At 45.0% G+C, this 26,459-nt stretch overlaps 1 protein-coding gene across 1 annotated transcript; it reads left to right on the top strand.

Moving 5' to 3' along the window:
* Nucleotides 1-318: 318 nt before the first annotated feature.
* On the top strand, nt 319-17,822 carry tshz3a (teashirt zinc finger homeobox 3a). The gene is made up of 2 exons (XM_083917448.1): nt 319-681; nt 13,671-17,822. The coding sequence occupies exons 1-2, from the start codon at nt 642-644 to the stop codon at nt 16,970-16,972; spliced, it is 3,342 nt and encodes a 1,113-aa protein (XP_083773574.1). The 5' UTR covers nt 319-641; the 3' UTR covers nt 16,973-17,822.
* Nucleotides 17,823-26,459: the final 8,637 nt, after the last annotated feature.

Raw genomic sequence — 26,459 nt, 5'->3', positions numbered from 1 at the left:
CAAGCATAACATGCATTTCTAAAGAAATATCCCCATGACAGATTAAAACTACAAATGTGACTATTAAAATTCGGTTATGCTGACACATATCTGGAGACATTATGGGCATATTATTCAGATTGTTTGTGGTTGTGTTGGTGATTGTGAGAACACTGCGTTGCAACAATCAGCCCATGAGCTGTAATGCACATATGGGAGGACACTCGCGTGTGGTGTCCGCCCCTCTCTGAGAAGTAAAGAGTTAACGGAGCGGTGGGTTTGCCCATTCTCCTGCTGTGAGTGACGCGATCATCTCTCTTATCCCTCAACTTTGCCTGTTGCCAGACCAGGCAGCCGAGGTGGACGCTGGCTATCACCGCTGACATTCTTAACGCGATCACACACAGACAAAAAAAAAACACAGATCTCCTCCCACCTCGTTTATTTATTTTTTCCGATGACTTTTCCCGCAGGCTGCTATTCCGTAACGATGATTTTGAGTTTTTCTTTCCATCGGACTCCCCGATGTTGTGCAGTCTTCTACACGAAGGCGTGAATCTTTTTTTTGAGTAGAGGTGGATCTTCTTCCCGGATACGGCGAGGGGGTAAATGAAATAACAAAAAAAAGAGAAGAGTTCCACGGAAATCCCCACAAATAAAAAATGCCGCGGAGGAAACAAGAAGCGCCCAAGCGCGCAGCAGGTATGTGTATCCAGTTATATTGTGCGTTAAAAACCAGATTTAGCCCTCTATCATAAAACTGCGGATGTCACCTTTGTTTTGTAGAGCTCACTTTACAGTCACTGCATTTCCGTTTCCACTTTGTGTTTTTTCCCCTTGTTCCCTAACGATCCGCTTTGTCACTCTTGCGAGACCTCATAGAAACTGTTCCTTTTATTAAGTCGGATGTACTGTTTGTGTACAACAATCTGTGATTCTGTGTTTTCGCTCTCCACGCTGTGCAGCTACTGTAGTCCCATCGGATGAGTTGCCTGCTGTAAACTTTCGCTTCCTATTGTTCCCAACTTGAATCCCTGACAGTTTTACCGAGCCTAACCGTCATCTACCTTTGATCCATAGGAGTAAATCCCGTGGAAATAAGTAGTGTCTTCTTGATAGTGAGTGCCCGAGGCGTGCCATAAGGGCTACATAAGGGCTTTGTGCGCATTTGATCCGAGCGCATAACTTCTTTGCACAAGCTGGGAAAAAAAGCCCTACCTCTGAGCTTTTTTTTTTTTTTCTTTTCTTGGGATAAGATAAACAATTTGAGAGCGGACAATGGGGTTTCGTGGGCTGGAAGGAGCCATAATCGACAGTTGCCATGTCTGATTTGACGGTTGATTGATTGGCTGTCATGCGGCTTTGATCTGATCCTTCCCGATTTGCATCAGAAAATCACTTCCCACCATGTGCTGCAGGCCCCTGACGTCACGTTTAAACCACTTTTGAAAGGCCCTGTGTACTTTTCTCTCTCTCTCTCTCTCTCTCTCTCTCTCTCTCTCTCTCTCTCTCTCTCTCTCTCTCTCTCTCTCTCTCTCTCTCTCTCTCTCTCTCTCTCTCTCTCTCTCTCTCCTCTCTCTCTCTCTCTCTCTCTCTGATGGTCAACTGACTCACGAAAAAGTGAAAGGGTGAAGGTGGGGGGGGTTAAAGAAGTGGTTTCACAGTGAGACACACACAAACACACACACACACACTTCCAGTAGAGAACATCGCACTCCCATGTTCACTTGTTCACTTTGAACACAGACACACACACACACACACACACACACCACACAGTGGGTAGAGGAGGCGGGAGGAGTGGGTTAGAGGTTGTAAAAGGAGCCGTGTGCTATGTAATGGAGGGGAGGAATGGGTTTGCTCTGTCAGACCGGGCCGTCACAACGGCTTTGTTTCATGTTTGATTTAATTGTCTCTACCCTGACAGGCCCATTCATCAATGGCTTTAATGGTCAATCAGAGACAGGCTGAGTGAGTGCTCCCATTCTGTTTAGCCATAAGCTGGCCTGGGCTTTTATTTCATCAAAATGCCCCAGCCTAATGTACATGCTCACTGGCTCAGAGTGGCCGCGGGGAGCACATAAAGAATGACTGAAAGCTTTCTGATTTCAGATCAGTGAGAAGGATGTTTTTTTTTCATCCCCTCCTCTCCTCTCTCCTCCCTGCTACACTGCAGTTTCTCTGTTGACTAAAGGGAATAAAAGGCTGTAATATAGATCGTTTTGTGTTTTTAGAAAACAACTTTTTTCTCCCTGAAACCACGCTTCTTTGTTCATTCATTCATCTATTCATTTCTTCATTTTTTCATGCTCCCCTTCCACCCCTGTCAGTCAGCCCGTGCAGCTGCAAGTTATAAAGTTGTCAACTGTTCAGTGGCACACAAAGGGTGATGATGAATTGATTGCAGCACAGAGCATGGTGATAGAGAGAGCAAAGAAAAGGATGACAGATGATGGGCCTTGATTAGGGACTTAGGGGGAGAGTCAGCCCACTGCAACCTTGAGACTTGCATGAAAAATCTACCCCCCTCCCCTCCACATACACACATACACACACACGCCCACCCTGCTTTGCTCTCTCATTGTCTCTACAACACACACACTCTCAGCTTCTCCCTCTCTTTCTTTTCCTTCCTGTGTCTGAGAGGGTTTTCTCTCTCCACAGTACAAAACTTGTTTTGCCTGCTTCATTAGCGTTGGTCCAATTAGCCGTGAGGCTGATGGAGTCCTGACAGGCCCTGTGATTGGAGATGACAAGCTCGGGGTGCCCAGCCCAATGAGGTTTGCCACCACTTTGATGTAATCAACTTGATATTACACAGAGCCGCTCGCCTTTGGTTGTGCTGTAACTCAATTTTCCGCTGCAGGTGACAAATGGGCCTGCCTACCTGGGTCAGGTCTGAGTGCTCTAACAACAGAGGGCAGCTGGCCACGTAAACAGCCGAGCAAACATGAGAAAGAGACTCCAGCTGTGGAAATACAGACCTACTTCCTCCATGGCTGCCGATTAGCTGCGCCACAAGCCCGAGGCCTGAAGCTGTTGAAATGGCTGCAGAAAGTTGAAATAGTACGCGACTTAACAGGAAGTCGAAATGGGCTTTACAATGTGTGGGCAAAGACGTGACTATTTCACTGGAATGTCTAACCTGTACAGTATGTCTGCTGAATGGTGTCTGTGTTTACAGTATCCATTGTGTTGCGTGTGCTGCATGTGTCAGTGCACTGTCATGACATGTCATAACCTGTGATCTGGTCATGTGTGTATGAGTGTGTATTAGAGAGAGTCCGACACAGAAGGAGGGGTGAGCGGGTTAGTTTGATTTGGACCAGGTTCCACAGCAACAGTCTCTTCTTTCTGCAGGGTCAGGGTTATGGCTGCCAGACAGGCACCCATCACTCATGTCTGTGCGTGCGTGCGTGCGTGCGTGCGTGCGTGCGTGCGTGCGCGCGTGTGTGTGTTTGTGTGTGTGTGTGTTGAAAGGAATTGTAACTGTAGACCACCTGCTGGGGTCAGGCCATAATTCTCTGAGCTCTTTAGACCCATCTTTGTTGCTCAGTTTTCTCCTTCTCTTCTTCTTCCCTTCCATCTGTCTTTGCACACCATCCAATGCAGCATATTCCCACTTATAAACACACCACATAGCACACAAACTTGCAGTGTTGACGCCGTTGAAGATGCAAGCATGAACAGCACACATGGGCACATGTTGTGACTGGGTTGTAAAAGCAGCGGGTGAAATGAAGTAAGCTGTTTTTATATCTGTCTGTCTTCCTGTTGTTTATGTGTGAACAGCATGCCCTTACGGAAGCAGCGGGGGAGCACAAGTCGGTGCTTAATTGTTCGGCCGACATACGGGCTGACCGTATTAGCGTATCAACAACGATACGCCTCCGTTGGCGTTTGTTTGCAGGTGTGAGCTCGGCAAATGTTTTGGCCTCACAGGCTCTGTTGCTAATGAAAGTCCTGTGGCTGGATTCCGGCGTGGTTGAGTCACGTCTGTGATCTATGTGTCTGATAAGTGCATACCTAATGAGGCTGTGAGCACCAGTGGAAGGAGGAGGAGGGGAGCTGACAGAGTGTTTCCCACAGGTATTGACAGATGCCTTTTTGTTTTTGCCATAGGCCCTGACTCCATAAATCCTGCCTGTGTAATGATAACAGTGCCACCCTGCCAGCAAGTGAGTGAAAGAGACAGTGTAAGAGAAGAGAGAAAGAGAGAGGGCAGAGGGGGGAGGAAGAAGAGGAGGTGCTGGTGGTGGGGAGGATGAGGACAAGAAGAGCGGGGGCGGTGAAATGGGCCTTCTCTCCTTTTTAACACACACTTGGCAGATGTCAAGCCATAGGGTTGGGCTTTGGGAGAAAAAGAGGAGTATAAGTACTGTAGTAGTGTCACAAATAGAAATCTGTTAGCCATCCACTCTTCCCTTTTCAGTTTTCAGTGTGCTTTCAGCTGAGGTTTTCAGCCGGGACTGCTGTCTGGGCACTGAGTCGGAGCCTCTGTAAAAATAGTCCCACCGCTGTTGTGATAGATCCAGCTGCACCGTAGCGACAATTGGGACAGGCTGGATCCCTCCAACCCCAGCTCCCACCCACCCTCTCTCTCTCTCTCTCTCTCTCCGTCTCCCAACCCTCCCAGAGGTAGTGAGCGTCATAGCCTGGTGAGATGTGTGCTCTTTTCGGGGAAACTGAGCTGCTCCGGTCTTCAGGGGTCCTGAAACCCAATCCAGGAGGAGAATAGCCCGGCCATGCCAGAGAGCCGATTTCCTTTTCAACACAGTCATTTATCACTGACCCACCCTTCGCTTCTGACACAGTGACGTGTGTCATTTATCAAACAGGCTTTACCAGACACACAGAGAAGGAGGTGGATAGGGGGCAGAGAGGAAGAGAAAGAGAGAGTGAAAGAGGGGAAAACAAGACAGAGAGTGGACTGAGAGAAACAAAGAGAAGGAGAGAAATGAGGTGCAGAGTCAGTGGAGAGAGACAGAGAGGAATGGAGAGCTGGGAAATAGACTGTCGTTTGTGTGCGTGTGTGTCTGTGTGAGAGTTTTTCCAAGGAAGAGTGAGTTTTCCTGAAACCCTTAAGGAGAAGGCTTTGGGAGGGGAGATTTTTGCGAGATGACAGAGAGGATTGAGTTACATGGAGTTGTGTTTTGATGAGTGACAGAATATTCTTGTATGACACATCTGTAGATCACTGAATGAAGGGAAGAAATATGCTCTAGGAGTACACAGAGTCCGACAAGTGTGTTGTTTACTCTCTCTCTGTGTGTGTGTGTGTGTGTGTGTGTGTGTGTGTGTGTGTGTGTGTGTGTGTGTGTGTGTGTGTGTGTGTGTGTGTGTGTGTGTGTGTGTGTGTGTGTGTGTGTGTGTGTGTGTGTGTGTGTGTGTGTGTGTGTGTGTGTGTGTGTGTGTGTGTGTGTGTGTGTGTGTGTGTGTGTGTGTGTGTGTGTGTGTGTGTGTGTGTGTGTGTGTGTGTGTGTGTGTGTGTGTGTGTGTGTGTGTGTGTGTGTGTGTGTGTGTGTGTGTGTCCATATGGTGTCAATGTTTAATGCTGTACGTGTGTGCGTGCTGCTCACTGATGAGCGGGGCTGACAGGTATCACTCATGCAGCAGCCTGGCCTTTAAATGAACCCGAGCTGCTCTGCTCCCCCGTGGCCCTAACAGGCTCTCTCCAAGATGGATGCTTCTTTAAAAATCAGATTAATGATGGATACCAGGCTTATAGTGCCATTTATCATGAAGAATATTATTTAGGCCGGCCGTGTATGGCTGTAACTGGAGAGCCAGGACGAGAAGAAGCAGGGTGGAAAGCCTTAGACAGACACTCACTGTGTGATGGATGGCTGAGCGCTCTCTCTGAGTGTTACTAGACACCAGTGCCGCAGCAGTAGGCCATAATCAGATAGCCCAGGGATGTTTATCCCGCAACTACACTACCCAGATTGCCTGGCCTGGAGGGTTGCTTTATGAAAGGTATCATCTATCATTATTATCATCTTTAAAAAGTTAGTGGAAAAATCATGAAAAAACTCTCGACACTGAAGGGCACGTAGACGCCTCAATGGAGTTTATTGCAATTGTACATTATAAAATGATCCATTGGATCCAATCTAACTGACTGTAATGATTACCTAGAAGTTTCCATTAAGCTCAGCCCAGAAGAGTCCCTAGCCCCGCGTCATTCCCCAGCCATCATGAATAAAAGAGTACAGTGAGAGGTCAAGGCAAGGCCAGCTCTGCCGCTGCAACAGAAAAGGGTAAAAAAAGCTGTTGTTTTGTTTTTCGTCCTCTTCTTGTTCCTTCTCTCTGTCTGTCTCTACCTCCTCCTCCTCCTACTCACTACTGTGATTTATGGTGGCCATCCATCTTCAGGCTGCGTCCATCACCTCCTCGTTGCTAGGCGATCATGGCAGCAGCTGTGCGTTGTTGGTCGTCCCACTCCCAAGCCTAGACTTTCCTCCCTTCACCCCCCACCCCCCGATTCAACTTTCAACAGTCACAGTGTTAGTCCCAGCTACAAGCCACAAATGTAATCCCAGATTCAGGCCATAACCCATCCCTTATTTTCAACTGTTTGAGCTCCTGCCCTTACTACAGACCTGACTCAGAAGTTGGACTTTCCGATTACAAGTGAACGCAGCATAACCGTTGGTGACGATCTGGGCCGAGAGATCGCCCGCTGTCAGCAGCGTCATTAACATGGCGGCTTATTTTCATTAGTGGATCATATGACCAATCACCATTGTTTTAACTAACTCTTTGATAGATATTAACTTAAAAGGCAATCAAATAGATTGAAATCTTATGGCGTACAACTTTAACATACGTTTTTAGAGGCAGTGACAAAACAACACACACCTGTGCACCCAGGCAACAAAATGATTAACAAAGACTGCTTTGGTACATGGGACATAGAAAACATGAGAAGATCAGATAGGTCATAAGTAAATTAAGTTTTATCCAGTTTATGAAAACACTCAAATATGAACTTTCCATTAACAAAACGTATAATTGTAAACCATTGTGTGACATGCAGTTTTTCAGTACATAACAGACACTTCAGGAGGGATACATTTTATACACTGTCAAATAGTTAAGATTGTTGCCTTTAAATTGATGTGTTCAAACCCTATAAACTAGTGTTTCTAAGTGTGTTGGAAATAGGGCTGTACCTGACTCGTATCTGAATTTAATTAGATTACTTGAATCAGATTTGGCTGTTCAATATAAATATTTTACTACTAACTTACAATTCAGTCCTTTTTTTTAACAATAATAATCACACAGCACTTTATTGAACTGCCAAATTTTGAACGGTTTGGGTAGTAGTGTTTACGTAATATAGTAGCCTAGTTAGCCCTCTGAGCTAATGCATGCTAATTACGCTAGTGACAGATTGGAAATGTGCACGAGTTTTTTGCAGACACTAGATATCAAACAAAAAGCCATAGACTACAGTATATTATTGGTGTGAGCTGTTAATTAACCATTCCTAACAGAAGGCAGCAGATAAGGTTATCTCTGAGCCTCAGTGGACAAGGCCTCTCCGGGCAGCTGCCTCCGTCTCACTCACCCTGGGTCTGGATCCGCAGCTGCATGTACCGGAGAGAAGTGTTGAAGCCATGAGCTTTCGATGACTCTGCAGCTACATCACAAACTGACTGATGATTCGAATCGTCAACATTCAGGACACAGTCCTAGTTTTAAAGCCGTGTTCTGAATAATTCTTACCTCATTGTGTTTCCACAAAGAAGCGGAAGAGTCATATGTTCACATTGCCTGGTGAACCTTTAACAACATTTTTATGAGGTCTAAACTGTTCGAGGAATGGGCAAATAAGCAGCAATCCTGCTTCATGTAGCTTTGCTTGAGAACTGCCTGAGTATGGCTTAAAGAAGGAGGGAGGGATGTGGGATAGTTTAAGGAAGTCCGCCTGACTACATATCATCAGACTAGACAGGCTCTGTGTGCATGTCGTGCTGGAACAGTGTCTTCCCGTGGCATCTCGATCCTTATTACTGCCCTTGGTTCTGCACCTGTGGGCGCTGCCTGTGTTGTTGTTGTTTTTTTTGTTGTTTTCTCTTTTTTATCGCTTATTGTGGCTGCGACAAGTTTCAAACTGGGATTGGAAATATGAGTCTCCTCGTTCTCTCCTACGTTAGAGTTAGTAACGGCAGGCCTTAATGTGTTTGTGGCTCATCTTGTGTCAGATATACAAGATTAATTTTCAGGTTTTGCAGGTCTGTAGCTTACAGCTTTGAGGTCTACTCATAACACAACAATCAGCAGAGAGTTGAATCTATATAGTCTCTCTCTCTCTCTCTCTCTCTCTCTCTCTCTCTCTCTCTCTCTCTCTCTCTCTCTCTCTCTCTCTCTCTCTCTCTCTCTCTCTCTCTCTCTCTCTCTCTCCCCTCTTACTATGTGCATTGACAAGGTTCAGCCCTAAGCTTTGCCTGGGGCCAGAATGATCTCTCTGTTTTTCCCATCTCCCATATCACACATCCTGCACTACAATCGGCGGACACAATGTATTCACAATGCCATCAGGGGGTAGGGAACACACACAAATAAAAAAATCCCTGAGCAAGGCATCCATGATTGCTTGTAACTTGATAGCCTGAATAGGCACAATGTACTGTAGCAGTGGAGTTTTGTATTAAAAACCTTAAAAAATGAATAGCACCAGATGGCCATCTCTGGTCATATCAGAAAAAGGGAATTATGTCAGGACTTATTAATCTTTCAAATGGCTGCAGATCACCTGTTACATATTTTCTCGTGTGACTTTCATCCAGCGTGTAAGGATCAAAGGGAACGGAGGGAGAGAACTAAGTTTGATTGAGTGTGGTGCTTTGACAAATGTGTGCAACAGAAAGGCATTTTAGGTATGTTACTGATCTGCTGCTATTTTGACAGAATGGGGCTGTTTTAGACTAAATTATTCTAATCTATTTAAAGAGTTTTTGTCTGCTGGGAAACTTGAGAGAGAGTGTGGAAGTCAGTGGTTTGTGGTTTTTTTTTTTTAGTTTGATTGAGACTGAGGTGACTTCCTGTCCTGTAGCCTTCTGGAGCTGTTTCCTGTCAGTAAGAGCCCCCTGCTGAGGGGCCGTAATGTCTTAAGGGCGTCAAGGTCCGGTTGAAATACTGTACACATGTCAGGAAACACTCGTCATGTTGTGACACAGTTTAACTCTCTCCTCTCAGAGCAATACTATCCAATCACAGACTGACTTCAAATAGCTCAGCCCACATATGATCCGAGGTCTTGGCAACCTTTCCTCTGTTCTTCAACTTGATCATAATAATAATAATAATAATAATACACTTTATTTGTATTGTATCTTTAAGCCAGGAAATGCAGCTCAATGTCTACAAGACAAAATCCCATCACACGTTGTTGTATAGTTTATTAAACTATTAACAATAGACTTCATTCCCTGTACTTTCTTTTCCCTGTTTTTTTGTAATCTAAACATTAAGCTGTAAGGGACCACCCATGTCGACAATTTGCTCTCCCCTCCCTGTTTCTCAGTTGTTTTCTTTGTGTACAGTGATTAAATTCTAAACAAAGAGGTAATCAAGTTATGAAACCCATATAAATACAATAGCATTGGTTTCTGTTTTATTTTCGTAAAAATACCTGTAGGAGGTTAGTTTTACATTTTACATTTACATTATGCATTACATGGGTTTATAAAGTAGTTAGCACATGATTTCATGTAATTGTAACTTTGTGTGAATTTAAACAGATCCTCTTTGTAGAAAAAAGAAACTGAGCTAATGTAGCAGACATCTGTCGTCAGTGCTATTCTTTGGATTAAAAAAGATGGTGCAATATTTTACTTATGATGACCGCACAAAGGACTCGCCGTTTTTTTTTCACAGTGCCCTACACATGGATGTCCCTTTTCTTTCTCTCCAAGCATTCATTTGAGTATGAGGGTTAGACACAGGTAAAGTTTTTAATGACACATCCTGTTTACCTCGCTGCTGTGTTGGGTGCGATCTGACTCTCGGAGTGTTTTCCCAGCTGTGGAGGTCAGACCAGGAATATGCACTGTGGTCATCAAGGGACAGAAAGAAAAGGGGGCATAGCGCTGGGGCTGTAGGATTGCGCTTTTCACGAGGATATTAAAAATGTATTTACTAATTCGAGCTGTGATAATCTTTCAAAGAATGAAGTGCATAGATTTATTCTTGAGAAACATGGGATTTATTTTTTATTTATTTATTTTTTTAGGTCTTCATGTTGTCATTCTTGCATTCAAGGCCTATTTAAAATGCAGCATCAAAAACAGACAGTGCTTTCAGGAGCACTTGAGGAGAAATAACCCATGGGACAGAGGGAAAGGCACAGAGAGACACACACTGAGAGGCTGCGTTAGAGGCAGCCACAGCACCTTCCTGCTTAATCACCCCCTGTCCCTGCCCTGTCTGTTGTTCCTGATCGTCAGAGCAGCACTGCAGTATTTCTATCAGATGATCTCTCCCTCCTCGTCTGCGGCCCTTATGTTTATGAAAATGATACTCCACAGGAATGCCTCCTGCATGCCAAGATGTCACTGTCTTTCCTCATCGCTTGCATCTACGTGCGTGTATGAGTGTTTGTGTGTTTGAGTGGGGGGGGGGGGGGTGTCATAACTGACTGACTAGCTTTATTTATAATTACGTGGGGGTGTATTTGACGTTGCATATCTTAAGGTGAAGTGTGCGTTTCTGCATGGAAGACTTATTTTCGGCAGCTTTTGTGTTTGCGCGAATGTGTTCTCGCTATTTCTGTGTGAGCCGTGACTGAGATGTTGATTGTGTGAAAGTGCATCTCGTACCCTTCTTACCCAACCCACCCTGAGGAATCAATCATGGAACCTAATGATTCTTGTCTTTCCCCCACATGGCATCAGCTCACTTTATCATAACATGAATGCACACACACACACACACACACATACTCTCTCTTTCTCATTCACACACACACTAGGAAAACTAATACATTTCCCCTACACCATATGCTTAGATATTAGTTAAGACTGCAATCCAAGAGTATTGTTGTATTCATAATCCTCTTCTTTTTTCTATTCTAAGGGAGCCTCTATACTCCCATCACCTTTTATTAGCTTGATAAATCACCTCTGTTGTCAGTCAAGCCAGGGAGAATAATTGGATGTGGTTGTCGCCCTGTGTGATGGATTATCAGTCATTGGGGATTAAATTAACAGATAGTGCTCAGACATAATGGTTTTTGTTTTGCATTTTAAATTGCCTGGGAGCATGGCTAGACTCTGTAGGTTTTATAGCAGGTCCTTTTGGACCTCTCTCCGCCTCTCTGTGCTATCTAGGCTTAATGACAAATGAGCAATAACCTATAGGGCTGCAGCTCTATTTGTATGAAATGTAAAACATTTACTACCACGTTAAGGCACAGAGATAGCCCTGGGTAAGGTTTACGAATGTGATAACACAACGTGAAATTGGGTATGGCAATAGTTTGATGAAATAGCATGACAATGTGAAGAAATATGTGGAATAAAAGAAAGATGACCTGACAACTTGGTCAAGCGGTGTGCCAGGCTTGCCTGATGCAAGCTGACATCCGTGACCAGCTAGTCAGGACACAAACACATTAACTACCTTGTCCTGGCTGGATTTCCTCTTTCAAATGAGAGTCTGACACAAATGCCTTCCAGAGGAGAAGCAAGAGAGAAAGTAAAGGAAAAGAGGGTGTGGGCAATTGCTTGAGCGCTGGTAGCAGTGAGATATCTTCTTTGCATGTTTGCCTGAGCGTGAGCGATTTACCTCCTCAACCCCTTCTCCATCCTTCCAGACCCCTCCCCTCCCCTCCACATCCACATTATCATAATTGTGTCCAGAACATGAGAGGCCGGGGAAGTGATCATGTCATTTTATTTACACCCTGCTTGGCCTTTTTTACAAACGACATGCCACTGACTGCCAAGCGGACTGGGGCCCGACGACATCTTTTGATCAGGGCTGTCGGGGCCTATCAGCGGAGAATGGCAGGTAATGGATACCCAGTGACAAACCAAATCTCCGGGAGGACGGAGAGTGGGCTGCACCTGCCAGGTCTCCATTAGGCTGGCCTCTCAGTGGGGCTGCCTGCTGACTGTGCCCCCAGGGCCCAAATCAGACCAGCGCCAGCCGCATGGCTGCCTGGAGATTGGCTGTTAGCACTGGAAATGAGAGTTATTTCAGCTATGACATTTTTGTTTAGACTGGACATGAGTGCGTGGGGCAGTGGGGGGGAGGTGTGTGTGTGTGTGTGTGTGTGTGTGTGTGTGTGTGTGTGTGTGTGTGTGTGTGTGTGTGTGTGTGTGTGTGTGTGTGTGTGTGTGTGTGTGTGTGTGTGTGTGTGTGTGTGTGTGTGTGTGTGTGTGTGTGTGTGTGTGTGTGTGTGTGTGTGTGTGTGTGTGTGTGTGTGTGTGTGTGTGTGTGTGTGTGTGTGTGTGTGTGTGTGTGTGTGTGGCGTATACCAACAGCTTCTTTATGTGGCATTTGTCTTAGTTTATAATATTGTCCAAATGGCCACAGAACTGTACACAGGCCATCTACTATTTTCAGAGATTATTTGTTTTTCCTTAACTTGAGCGGTTTCGTGAGTGAGGACAGGAAATGAGGGAGGGGGCACGGTGACACTGCGGCAGAAGGGGGTGAGTGTTGGGTGAGTCTGCGCTGGATGGGTGGATTCAGGAGTTTGTGTGTATTTGTGTGCGTGGGCAAGTACAAATACACACAAACACATGCACACACACTTATCATCCCTCTTCATATAAACAGTTGGCGGCAACATGCAAAGTGACAGATCGCTTATGCATTGCAATCATGTTGACGCTCCTCATTCTCACCTTGTCCTCTTTTATCCATATCTTCCCCTCTTAGTCTCATTTTGTCCCTCCCTTTATTAGTTCTTTTTTTTTATAATCAGTGAAATCTGTTTGCATGACGTTTGACACCTGTTTAAACTGGTTGAGATTTGCTTTTGAATAAAATGCAGCTTGAACCCAGTGTATTGACTGACTATCTTCTATGTATCAAGAAATGAATTAACTTACGTCAGTCCAGATGACACTGTATTCAGCATGTCAAACTAAATTCTGAAATCCCATTCTTGAAATTCTTCAAGATATGCTCTTTGTCTGCCTGTGCGTGTGTCTGTATGTATGTGTGTAATCAGAGAAGAGGCAGATGAAGAGGCGTCAGACATATTAACTGACAGATGGAGGTTGATCCAACTCATTTATTACCCCAGAGGAGAATGCCACAGTGAGATTGGGCTTCATTAATTTCAGATTTAGTTTTCATTTCAAGCTGTTGCGCCCTGAGATAAATAAAATGGTGCATTATGTTTTTGCCAAGATATTTCTTTTTTGTTTTCCTCCAATAGAAGGAGTGAAAAGAGGGGAGGCATAAGTTCCGTGTGGCTGGGGTAGTATATAAATACAGGCTCGCCTAGAGGAAAATAACACCTCAACGGTTGATGAGGTGAAATGGGATGACTGTAATTTCTCAGCTCAGCTTTAAAGGCTCCCACACAGATGGCTCATTTATCCCTGGGAGTCCTCGGGCACACATAGCAGGGAAACTTTTTCTCCAGTTATTCTAACATAGCGTGTTCACTCCCTGCAATTTAACTCATCTCTTTCTTTCTCTCTTTGTCTCCATTCTCCTTGCAGCCTACTCTCCCGATGAGCTGACAGAGCACACTGTTGTGGAGGATGAGGAGGCGGAAGCAGACGACCTGGCCTCAGCCCCTCAGGATGATGAGTTTGTGGAGCAAAGTGTAGGGCCTGCCAAGGAGCAGGCATGTGACCTGGAATCAGCTGGGGCTGCAGAGCTCTCAGGACAAGAGATGGACAGTGAGTCACATGTGAGTGAGACCAGTGACCGTCTCTCAGACTTTGAGAGCCCCTCCAGAAAAGCTGAGGGCAACTTGGTCACAGCCCCTCTGAATGGTGGCACTAAAACACCTCCCATAGGCATGGACACCTTAGAACAAATGAAGGTCATCTACTCCAGCTTCCTGACTGGGCCCTTGTGGTCACCGCTAAACTTTAATTCCACACCACCACAGGCACAGACTTCGACTTCTACAGAGAAGCCAGCTCGCAGCAACAGCACCAGTAGCAGTAGTAGCTGCAGCAGTGGGAGCTACGACTGGCACCAGTCTGCAGTGGCAAAGACACTACAACAGCATCCTCCCCAGAGCCGTCACCCCGCTCAGTCTGAGCCCAGCCTCTTTAGTACGGTCCAGCTCCACAGGCAAAACCCAAAGCTGTTTGGCTCAATCTTTACTGGGGCCAGTAAATTCCGCTGTAAGGGCTGCAGTGCTGCTTATGACACTCTGGTGGAGCTGACAGTTCACATGAATGATACAGGCCACTACCGCGATGACAACCACGACAGGGCAGGCAGTGGTGGAAAGCGTTGGTCTAAACCACGTAAACGGTCCCTGATGGAGATGGAGGGAAAGGAGGATGCCCAGAAAGTTTTAAAGTGCATGTATTGTGGCCATTCCTTTGAATCACTCCAGGATCTCAGTGTCCACATGATCAAGACCAAACACTACCAGAAAGTGCCTCTAAAGGAGCCCATGGCCCCTGTGGCAGCCAAAATAATTTCTTCTAAGAAAAGGGGGTTTGTGGGGTTGGACTTGACTGCCTCACAACGTTCTAGAGAAGGAACCCCCAAATCTAAGCACCTGCAGGCAGACCTGAGTGAAACCTCACAGAAACACTCCTCAAGCCCCTACACCACCCCTAATAACCGCTACGGCCACCAGAATGGTGCCAGCTATACTTGGCAGTTTGAATCCAACAAATTTCAGATCCTCAAGTGTATGGAGTGTGGGAGTTCCCATAATACACTACAAGAGCTGAGAAGCCACATGATGGTGACAGGACACTTCCTGAGGGTGACCAGCTCTGTGGGAAAGAGAATCAAAACACTTCCTGAGGCCACCCCCCCCAACCCAGGGAGGGTTACCACGCCTACTGAACAGAGGGTCCAGTCCGTCCCACTTGCACCATCCACCTTCTCTCCTCCACCTCTTCAAACTGCAACAACTCCCCCCGCTACCTCTCCTCCTCTGAAAGAGATCAAAAAGGAGGAGGTAGAGGAGGAGTGCACCACGCATGAGGCTGTTGTAAATGAAAAGCAAGTTGCAGCTATAGTTGGAAAGGAGGAGGATGCTGAGAAGGAGGAAAAGTATGACATCTCCAAGTATAGCTACCTTACTGAGGAGGACCTGAAGGAGAGCCCTAAAGGGGGCTTTGATATTCTCAAATCACTGGAAAACACTGTGACATCAGCCATCAACAAGGCACAGAGTGGGAATCCAAGCTGGGGGGGCTATCCAAGCATCCATGCAGCCTACCAGTTCCCCAGTGCCCTCAAGCTCCAACAGGGCAGCATGGAAAAGAATTCCCCAATGAAGTTCTTGTTCAACGGAGGGGATGGAGTGTTGTCCTCTCTTGCAAAGAACCAGCCCCTCATTTCCCCACCTCTTAGTCAGTCCTCCCCCTTCCCTTGCAACAACTTCCAGGCCATGGAGGATCTAGTGAAAAAGGTGACTGAGAAAGTAGCAAAAGTAGAGCAAAGGGTGAAGCAGTTGTCTCCTAAGATGGAGAACCACCTCTCTTCATGTAGCAGTGAGGCTGGAGAATCCCATAAGGGAGGAGAGGCTGACTCACCTCGGGAATGGAGGGCAGTCACCCCTGTCAATAGTGACAGGGGAAGCCATAGTGGCAGAGCCTCCCCGGCAACAGAACCCAAGAGAGAGACAGTCAAATCCCCGCTCACCTCTACACTTAGATGCAGTTCCGCCATTATCACTGGCCATACTCCTCCAGAGCAGCCCTTTGTCAACCCTCTAAGTGCTCTTCAGTCAGTAATGAACATTCATTTGGGGAAAGCAGCCAAGCCCTCCTTGCCAAACCAAGATCCTCTTAGCCTGCTCTCTAGGCTTAGCCAGAGCATGGCAGAGAGGGCTGCTGTGGCCGCTACTCCCTCACAGACCAAAAAGCCGGAAAGTGTAGTTGATAATAGCTTTTGCCAGCCCAGCGAAGACCAGCCTATGGACCTAACAAAAGGGAAAAGTGACAGAGGAGGCTCTGTAGGCTCGGCCCCCCTAACCCCTTCATCCACAGCCTCCTCCATCTCCCCTTCCTCCCTTATTACTCCTGCAAAGCTAACAGTTGTCTCTCCCTACACATCCAGCAGCCCTCTGCATGAAAACGCATTGTCGGATATCTCAGACATGCTGAGGAATCTGACGCAGTCCCACCATGCCCCGAAGCCTCCCTCGCGGTCCCGGGTCACGGACAAAGTCGAGATTGTGGGCTCTACTCATGACGATGACGACGCGTCCCTGCACGGCCATAAACGCAAAGGCCGTCACTCTAACTGGAACCCCCAGCACCTCCTCCTCCTGCAGGCCCACTTTGCCTCGAGCCTGAGGCAGACATCAGAGGGGAAGTACATCATCAACGACCTCAGCCCACAGGAGAGAATGCATGTGTCTCGTTTCACAGGCCTCTCCTTGACCACCATAAGCCACTGGCTGGCTAATGTCAAGTACCAGCTAAGGAGAACTGGCAGAACCAAGTTCCTCAAGAACCTGGACTCCGGTCAACCTATATTCTTCTGTAGTGACTGTGCCTCACAGATCCGCACCCCAGCAGCGTACGTATGCCACCTGGAAGCCCACCTAGGGTTCAGAATCAGGGACCTGGCCAAGCTGTGCCCCAAACAGACTCTTAGGGACTCCCACGCTCTCACTGAGAAACTAGTGCCCCTTGAGTCCTTTCTTTCTTCACAATCACAAGATGACTGTAGTAGTAATGGGGCAGTGTACCGCTGCCAGCTCTGCATCCGTAAATTTGCCACTAAGCACGCCATCAAGCTTCACCTCAGCAAGAGCCATGGGAAGTCTCCAGAGGACCATCTGCTGTATGTGAGCGAAGTAGAGAAACAATAAATGACTCTCAGCAGTAGACATGCTGCAAAATACATGTAGGATGGCTGTTAAAAACAAAAAAATAAATAAAAACAGGATGTTTGGAAGTGTGGTAATGCACAAAGATGGCATGAACTACTGTTTAAAATGTCAGCACAAGGTGTTTACATCAATTCGGCCTATAAACATTTCTGATTTCTCTGTATTTCAAAAGACATTTATTTCACATCAAAACAAACTGTAGGTCAAAGATATTCAGCCTGATTCGTTGTCAGATTTGTTGTCTCCCTCACTCTATGTATACCTTTAGTAATGTGAGACAACAGAGGACAGATTCTTTCGTGATCATGGTGAATCTCATGACTTGAAGGTCAGCTAATAACTTGAAATGTATTAACTTTATTGTATTTATTTGTATTTTTGTGAGTTTGGTTTTGATTTGCTGGTAGACTGCATGTTCAACACGTTTTACCGTTACACTTGTACAGTCCTGTCCTGTCCAGATTTTAAAATGCCCTTTCAAACCGGTAATTCTTTAGCGCATTAAAACAGCCAAATGCCTGGGAAATCTACTTTAAAAAGAATCTGCCAAACAGCAAAAGTTAATTGCTTGTTTTTATAGTTTTCTCTGTACAGCCTATTGATTTTTTTTTTTTTTTTTTTTGCTGATTGTAAAAGCTGCCTTGTTCTTATCATTGAGTAAGGGGCACTTAAAATCCAGGTCTGTGTAAAAATGTATATATAGCGTATAAGCTTACAACTTGCTGTTTAAATTATGCATACTTGTTATATTTCCTAATTTAAGAGGACTATGACTATCCACTGGTGCAGAGCCTTTGAAGAAGATTAAAAGGACATTGTTTTGCACAATAGTTTTATAAATGTTGTTTGATAAAAAAAAATACAAATATGTTAATGCCTTGTGCTTCTATGATTAAATTGAATTAACTGCTGCATAAAACATTTGTTTTCTTTCATGTTTACCAATCAGAGAAATGTGTAGATCAAGGTCCATTAAAAATCTCTAATTTAAAGGAGACATATTTTCAGGTTCATACTTGTATTTTGGGTTTCTACTAGAACATATTTACATGCATGTTCATGTACGCACCTGACCAGGCTGGGACTGGTCCAACTAACTGATGAAGCCTCTTGGATGAGAGGTGAAACATCTTCCTAGAAAAATAACCAAGTCCAGTTGCTTTTGACTGAAATTGCTTTGGGGAGTATTTACAGGTCTTCTGCGTCTGCGCTTTTGGTGTCTTTTGTACCGTAATTGCAGCCGGCATATGAGTGAAACAGCATTGTAGCAGCACTTTCTTCATACATAGTATAGTTGTGACATCATAACCGTACAGAAGTTGGTCATTTTCTAAAAAAAAAAAAAATCTTTAAAAAACAGTTTTTCATATTTCTCATATTTGCTGAAACTGTCACTATCCTGACAGTAATATGAGACAGTTTCTGTGAAAAGGGGAGGAGTCTCTGTCTGTCATTATTCTGTCAGATTATAGTGACAATTACAGCAAAAAAGAGACAATTTTTGACATTTTTTTACTTTTTGTGAAACCATAAATCTTCAAGAAAAACTCCCCCCTCTCAATTCCTGTCCCACATTGCGATGACTAAGCATTTACAAATCAGTTGACAGATTGCTCACAAGGCTACATCTGCAGAAACACTGAGCAGAACTTTAAAAATCCTCAGCATTTTCATCTGCAGTTGTTTTCACAACCCCAATTTGTCTAGATATTCCTGGTGATTTCTGTGTCGTCGCATTGTTGTGAGGCGGACTCGAGAGGTGCGAGCAGTGCCACTGCCTGCGAGGCGTCTGGCAGGTGGTGTGTGCTGCATGTAAACCACCAGATGTTTCTGAAACGAGCCACTGGAGGAGGAGGAGGCAGGCGGGCTGCAACAGCAGGCAGAGTGGGCTGATTACCACAGGGGCTTGGATGCCATCAGGAGCCCTGGGCACAGACAGCAGATCTGGCACACACCTGGACTCCAAGACTGTCCCATGGAAAAAATAAAGCGGATGCTATATGTGCGCGCTGAGACAAGCTGACAGTGGTGCAGAATGCACAGACAGGTGCTATTCCCTCAAAGCAGGCTTTTGGATCTAACAATATTACTGGCAGGTGTTGATGCTATCAGAGTAGTCACAATTCAGGCTCAGTGCCATGTAATGAGAACGTTTTTTAAAAATGTTTTTCAGTATGCATGATAATGATATGGTTTACGCACACATTCACATTTACTTTTCCTACCATTTTCTACATTGGTCTTATTTGAAGATGCCGGTGGACATGATGTTCTTTCTGTTATGTTCCCAGGCTTCGCTTGTCATGACTGACTGACTGAGTGACTTGGGGCCGGGGAAGTTATCTGGTTACTATAGTGACGGCCATTTGCCCAGCCTCTAACCCTGCTCGCTCACTCAACAGAGGACAGCTCGAGTGCAGCACACCCATTTACTCTCTTAAATCTCATCATCTCGCTTCAGTTCCTCCCACCCGGGAACAGATTAATTAACACACACACACTGTGTCCTGACCCCGTCTTCTCACACAAACTCATTACCGCCTCAGACTTGCTCCCGGCCCTCCGACGTTTAGGATACATTGGTCTAACGTTGTGGGAGAACCCAGTGATGACTCACATCTGACAAGCAGAATAAAGCCCTTAACAAAGGATGATAATTGAAAGATGGGATTCAGACCGGTAGCCATTGATAATGCAAATGAAAAAGTCTGAGCTGCCTTATTGAATGTCTTGTGAGTTCTTTAAAGCTTACAGAGTCCTTGCAGATATGAAATTATCTCTCAGAGATGATCTTTTTTTCAGCACTGTATGTGTTGATGAATGCTTTAGGCTTAGTGATGGACTCGGGGTGAGGATGGTTGGGGGAGTTAATGAGATAGTTGACACTTTGGGGGTTAATGAGGGGCTGGAGGGAGAGGACTAAATGATTGGACTTCTGCTTGGATGAGCATTATAGTGGCTGCTAGAGGAGAGCAATGTAGAAGCCGTGGATCTGCTGCAGCCAATTATTTAACATGAAAGACACAAAACTCCTATCAATTGTATTTTTCTGCAATAATAAAGAGGAGATTAGATGTGTTATCCATTGTTCTTTTGTCTTGACTATCCTTGAGGGCTGGGTAGTTATAGACGCCGATGCGCCTCAATGCTCCTAAAACAAAGTCAGCAGTGAAGGGGGAAGAAAGGAGGCGGACAGGACAGGGATAGGATAGGAGGAGAATGAGTCCCCCCACTTCTCCACTCCACATATCTCCCATCAGCTCTTGTCATCCCTCTAATGAATATCAGTTAAATTGCTCTGTGGATCTGAGGAGTTTGGATGTCAATGTGATTTGTGTGAGTGTGGCGGATGGAGGGGCCCAGACTAATGAAAGGCGAGTCTAGCCTGACAGAGTGATGAGCATCAAGCCCATCAGACCAATCACACAAGAGTGGCTGACAGCAACGACAGACAGACAGCTGAAGAGGAGAGGCTATGTATTTAGGAAAACAAAATGGCTGCCAAAATAGTGGTGGATGTCTTTAGAGCACGTTGAATGTCTGTCGCTCATGTCTCTGTGTGCTTGTGCAGTTGTGTAAACTGATCCAGGCAGCGGTGTCACATGCAGATACGTGGTTCTGAAAACATAAATCGTGATTTTTCATCAAGATTTATGGAAGCCGGCTCCCTTGTGTGTTTTAATGCATCACGTTAATCAGAGAAAGTCTTAAAATATCAACAGGTTAAGAGGATAAAATGGGTAAACTGCTATTAAAAAGGAACAACAAATCAAATGTTTCTCCAAGTGTCTCTGGCTTGACATCGTAATTTAATAAACAGCCATGTCGTGGGCTACAAATAAGCTGCAAGCCTCCCTTGAACCTTTACATGCCAAGATGGAAGACTGCGTTAGAATCGGTGTCCAATCACCCAGTCTCTAGGAAAGGTGACATGATGTCTTCTGACAGCAGCGAAGGAGTCGTGGGTAGAGCCCAGTTAGCTTCACCTTGGACCTCTGACCCCCATCTCTAATATATGGGAGGAGTCAGATTGCAACTATGACAGTCAATATAATGGTCATTGGCCTGTTTCCAGTCGCGACAGAAAGGGACAAATATCGCCATTTATATCATTTATGAAATTGGCAAAAGATTTAAACCAACAATAGCACTAAGAGATTTGTGCAAGAGCACGTAAAGGAGACGTAGAGAGAAAGAGACAGAGAGGTGAGTGGTCTGATTTCCAAAAAGTGCCTTCACTAGTGAGTGCAGGTTTTCATGCTGCTGTGTTGCAGTGTGCTGCCGCTGCCTGAGATAGCTGTCAGAGGCGTTTTGGTGTGATATCTGACAGATTTGCTAAAGACACTCGTCTCAGGGCACTACTCTATATATCGTTAGTTTAATGCACAATGACATGACCAATTATAGTGAGCTCCATGCTCAAATAGTATGTCAAAACCTGTGTATCAATCCATTAGATCCTGTCTCCCATCACATTAAGTGGTACCTTTAGCTATCTGTTCTGCACGTAAAGGAAAATGCTGACGGAATGGAAAATCTGCCTGTGCTGTTCACAGAGTTGATGTCTTTTGGAGGAGGTGGTTGCCTCTCTCTCTCTCTCTCTCACTCTCTCTCTCTCTCTCTCTCTCTCTCTCTCTCTCTCTCTCTCTCTCTCTCTCTCTCTCTCTCTCTCTCTCTCTTCTCTCTCTCTCATGCTTCCTTGTTTTTCCGTCTCTTACCGCTCACTTGCTCATCCCAGCCACGGAGCGAAAAAAAAATGCATAAACAGTACATCTAGATAATGGCCTGCATTGTTTACTTAGCTCTGAAAATGTATTTGTGCAAAACTCTAAAATGCATTTAGGAGGAATCATTCACTCTGTGTAAAGCCTTGTTGACATTGGGGTGCACTCAAATGCAGGGGAAGTGTCATAACAACATCATATATCACTGTATCAATTGGAATAAAAGGATGTGATGTGTATTACTTGGAACAAACCAGTAGATTCGACCAGTAGCTGATCTGCCTCCCCCAGTATTTCTGCATCAACCTGCTTTGTCGGCCATGACAGTTGGTGGGAGGAGGTATGTGATTTAGTGCAGTTGGTCCTAACGACCTCTCTGTCCTTGTGACGAGGACACACAGCCTCAGGGCGCTGGCATGGAGGATGTGCCTAGGACCGCCTGGCACCTCGCCTGGCACCACGCGTGGCAACACGTCCACAGTCTGCCGGCGTTCTGATGGATTGGCCTGTCTCTGGTGCCACCTTCATGAAATCACTTTTTGATTTGTTGTCATGTTTTTCTCCTTTTTTTCCCCCCGCTACTTGGGTTTTTCACGGGTAAGAACACCCTCTGGTCAGGTATTACAAGAGTGATTAAATTAACCTTCAATAAATCAGCATAATAGAGCATTACCTGAGAGTGTGCGTGCCTGCCTGTCCAAAGGTATGAAGGTGTGCGATCAGGAGGTCAACATCAAATGTCCATCCATGACTACTGTATGAAACACAGTTGCCCCGTGGCTGAAGCTGCTCTTTCCAATGTGCCATTTCACAGGAAACACATCAATAAGGCGTGATTACAAGGCTGACAAAATTAATCTCAACTGTCATTTCATAGAGCTCCAGTTTGAGAGTGCTCTGATCAAGTTACATTAGCGGTAAGCTACTGAATGATTTGGAGAGGAATCAAAATCCATTTGACTTCCCTTCTGTTTGCCAATCGCTTACGATCATCAAGAACCTTTTTTTTTTTTTTATCAGAAATAAATTATGTTAATGAGTGCATATTAATCTAGGTTTCTGAATTTAATACATATAATCCTATAACTGTGGGGCTTTGTTTTATCAGCTAGTGTAGGAACTGACATTTCAAGCAGAGAATCATTAGAATGGCTTTTCCAGTGTGGGTGTACACAGGCTTGCAATGCAAAAAGTCCATTGTCCTTTAAGAAATGATGGAAGTGATATTTTACTCTACCAAAACATAGAAATAGCACACTGTAATGATATTAATAATAATAAATCCCAAGTAAAAGCCCTGCACTCAAAATGTTACTTAAAGCCATTATCATTATCATTATCATCGTAATGAAATCAAAGTCTGTTCATCATACCCTTCATGGCCTGCATTGTGTCAGCAATAGCCAGTTAATGTATTTTATATTCTGTTATTTCGGCTCTATATAGTTTTCACTGGTAGTGGCTGAGTACGCCATACCCGCCCTTAAAATTATAATAAAGATAAAATTTTCCTTCGTGTGCAGAAGGGATTCACAGGAAACTAAGTATGTATGTATTGCAGTTTTACTGTTGTAAGGAGTAAGGAGTTTCATGTTATATTAAACTGCATTTGTTGTTGCCACCAGTTACTAAGAGTGTCACCAAATCAGCCAGGATTAAAAATGTAAGTCTGGGCAATATAGCCAAATTCTTCTATCCTGATTTAGGTGTTTCATATGTTGATAATGAAATATTTACAATATAGCACATTTTCTTCTAATGGCGCACTCACACTGTCCATCGGTACCTTGCCCAAGCATGTTTCACAGCTAAAGTCTAGTTTGTTTGACCAGTGTGAGTACCGTACCGCTCCTAGGTACGCTTGCCGGCCACGGACCGTTTGGGAGAGGTGGGCTTTGTTAAAGCACGTTTGCACATGTACGAGCACAAGCATGCGCACATGTATAAGCTCGAGCACGAGACCTACGGCGGTTTTGACGTCATTTTGTGTGCGCCTGTTCGGACAAAGAAAAAAGAAGGACGTACCATGCGCTGACATTTAAAAAGATGGTGAAGAAAGGGTCACGTTGGTGTGATGCGGAGGTGGAGTGTTTACTGCAGATTTGGTCGGATGAAAATATTCAACAGTTGGACAAGACGCACAAAAACTGAGGTCTATGGAAAGATTTGTAAACAAAGCGAGATATCGCGATGACGTCAATCAATGCGTCTGACGTGTTACAGCGTGATGACGTATAGGCAGGCAAGAAGCATTCTGCCCAGGCAGTGTGAGTACAAACGGGCCTGGGGCGCGGGACGAGAGGGAGGGGGGGACAAGTACCCTAAAGCATGGGGCACGGTACGGATGGACAGTGTGAGTGCGCCCTCATATGAAATAACCACTTATTTAAAAGCCTCTTTTACACCCCTGTGTGACTTAAATACTCAACAAATAAAAAGTACTGAGTATTTTACCAGGCGGGACAGCGATGCTGGTATTGTTTTCACCTTGTGAGTCTGTGTGTGTGTGTGTGTGTGTGTTTATGTGTGTGTGTTTATGTGTTTATGTGTGTGTGTGTGTGTATGTATGTTTATGTGTTTGTGTGTGTGTGTGTATGTTTATGTGTTTGTGTGTATGTGTGTGTGTGTGTGTGTGTGTGTGTGTGTGTGTGTGTGTGTGTGTGTGTGTGTGTGTGTGTGTGTGTGTGTGTGTGTGTGTGTGTGTCTGTGTGTGTGTGTGTGTTTCATCATGGCAAAATGTGGTCCTGGAAACAACGACTGTAATATGACTACCTCAGAGGCGGTTTTGAGTATTTTGCCAGGTGTCATATGTCTGTCGGTCTGTCTGTCCGTCTGTCTGACTGACTGTCTAGCCGTTTTTCAAATACGAACCCCATAGATAATTTAAATAGATAATTTTTATATTTGCAGTGGATGTGTGAACAGGGCTTCTGTCCCTCTGTCTGTCTGACTATCTGGTTGTGGTCCGAGCAGGGGCGCTGGAGGCAGGGAGGGTAGTAGGTAGGGAAGGGGTTTGTAAGGGCCCCCCAACTTTACGCCCCTGGCCTGATAACCATGCAAGATACAGTCACAACATTTCACAGGTGTGTTGTAAGGCTCAAAATGAAGGTTGAGGTCGAAGATGGCTGTGGTCCGAGCAAGGGCACCGGAAGAAGATGAAGGGTTTGGGTACGTAATATATTCAGGCAGATAACTTACTTTATTAAAAAAGTGATACCTAATGTCAAACAGTTCTCAAAAAACAAGCTGAGTTGGCAGACTTGTTCATGGAAAGGGAATATTTTCAAGACTGAGTACTATGCTGTGTGATTTGTTGAGATGAATAAATCCTGTAACAGAAAATCCAACACTATTTTCAACACAGAGCTTAATGTTTCCCATCATAAAACTCATTCCTGACAGTGAAAAAAGCTAAAAAAGCTAAACCTCAGACAACTCATTCTTTCCATCCATGCTGTCTTCGGTGTCCTTCACGAGCAAATCTTGACAGCTCTGTCCAGAGGAAGGCAAACTCAGGACATCTGCTTCTCCGCTTCACAGAGACATGGCAGGGATTTTGACACAGGGTGTCAGGGTAATCTGACAAGACAAGCCTCATGTTTTATCAGAGCGTTCAAAAAATGTGCCGCCGTCACTCTGGCTCGTGTCTTCCGTACATCATTCTGTCTTCCCCTTGACTGTTATGTATTGCGTAGGTGGCATTGAAACGGAATGTCCTGTAAAATAGACAAAAGAGGAGAGAAAAGGAGAGAGAGGGACAATGAGAGAGAGAGAGAGAGAGAGAGAGAGAGAGAGAGAGAGAGAGAGAAAAGGAGGAGTCAGACCCGTGACCTCTTCGGCCGTGCGATGTGTCTGGAGCTGGCAGGGGACGCAATTGAGAGTGACACTCCTGGTTGGAGCTGCCAAACTGCCACTTCCTGTCCTCTTTATTCACACATAGCAGGAGTTTAAGCTGGACATTTGAAGAGGAGAGAACAGACATGCGTCTCCTTGTACAGCATCGCTTCTGACTGTCATTATTGTGGTTCACGACCACTCTATCAACGTCACAGCCAACACCCATCTGTGAAACAAGGACGGCAAAATGGGGGAAATTGAAAGAAGGCAGTGTAATGGTTGGAGATATGAGTTTTTGTGGGGGGGTTTCTCCTTGTAATTGACTGAAATATAAAACTTTCTTTGTCATCCTTGCTCCCTTTGTTCAACTCGTTATGACTCCTCTAGTGTATCATTGGATTTGGGAGTCCTCAGTGGCTCAGTGCGATCAAATTGCTGTAGAATTGGAGAAATTGGACTCATAATTTTGATGTTTTGTGGTGAATAACCCTTTAACTTTGTTAGGATCAAGTTTGTCACTCTCCTTCTTTTGCTCTCTCCTTTAATGGCTTTGTTTTTCTTCTTCCCAGCATCCCTAATCATGCCTTCGCCTGAGATGGGTCACTTTCACCAATACAAATAAGATTCAAAGTCATGTGTCCAGCTCCAGGTTTTCATTGAATTCTGTCCCCTTAGGTCAAGTTTGTTTTATTTCTCTGATATCCGTGTCTCTCCTGCCTGTGTCTTGCCACTATATCCATCTTTGTTTTTGCTCTGTTTTTTCGATTTCTCTTCGCACAGGCACACACCCTCTCACTCACACACATGCATAGACGCACACATTATCCTTGGGCTATTACCAGGATAAGTCAATTTGATCCATCCAAGGCAGTGGATGTCATTTTATTCATATATTTTCAAGCCTA

Source organism: Echiichthys vipera, assembly GCF_963691815.1.
Source record: "Echiichthys vipera genome assembly, chromosome: 7".
Lineage (NCBI taxonomy): Eukaryota > Metazoa > Chordata > Actinopteri > Perciformes > Trachinidae > Echiichthys > Echiichthys vipera.
This window is presented reverse-complemented; position numbering and strand designations above follow the sequence as displayed.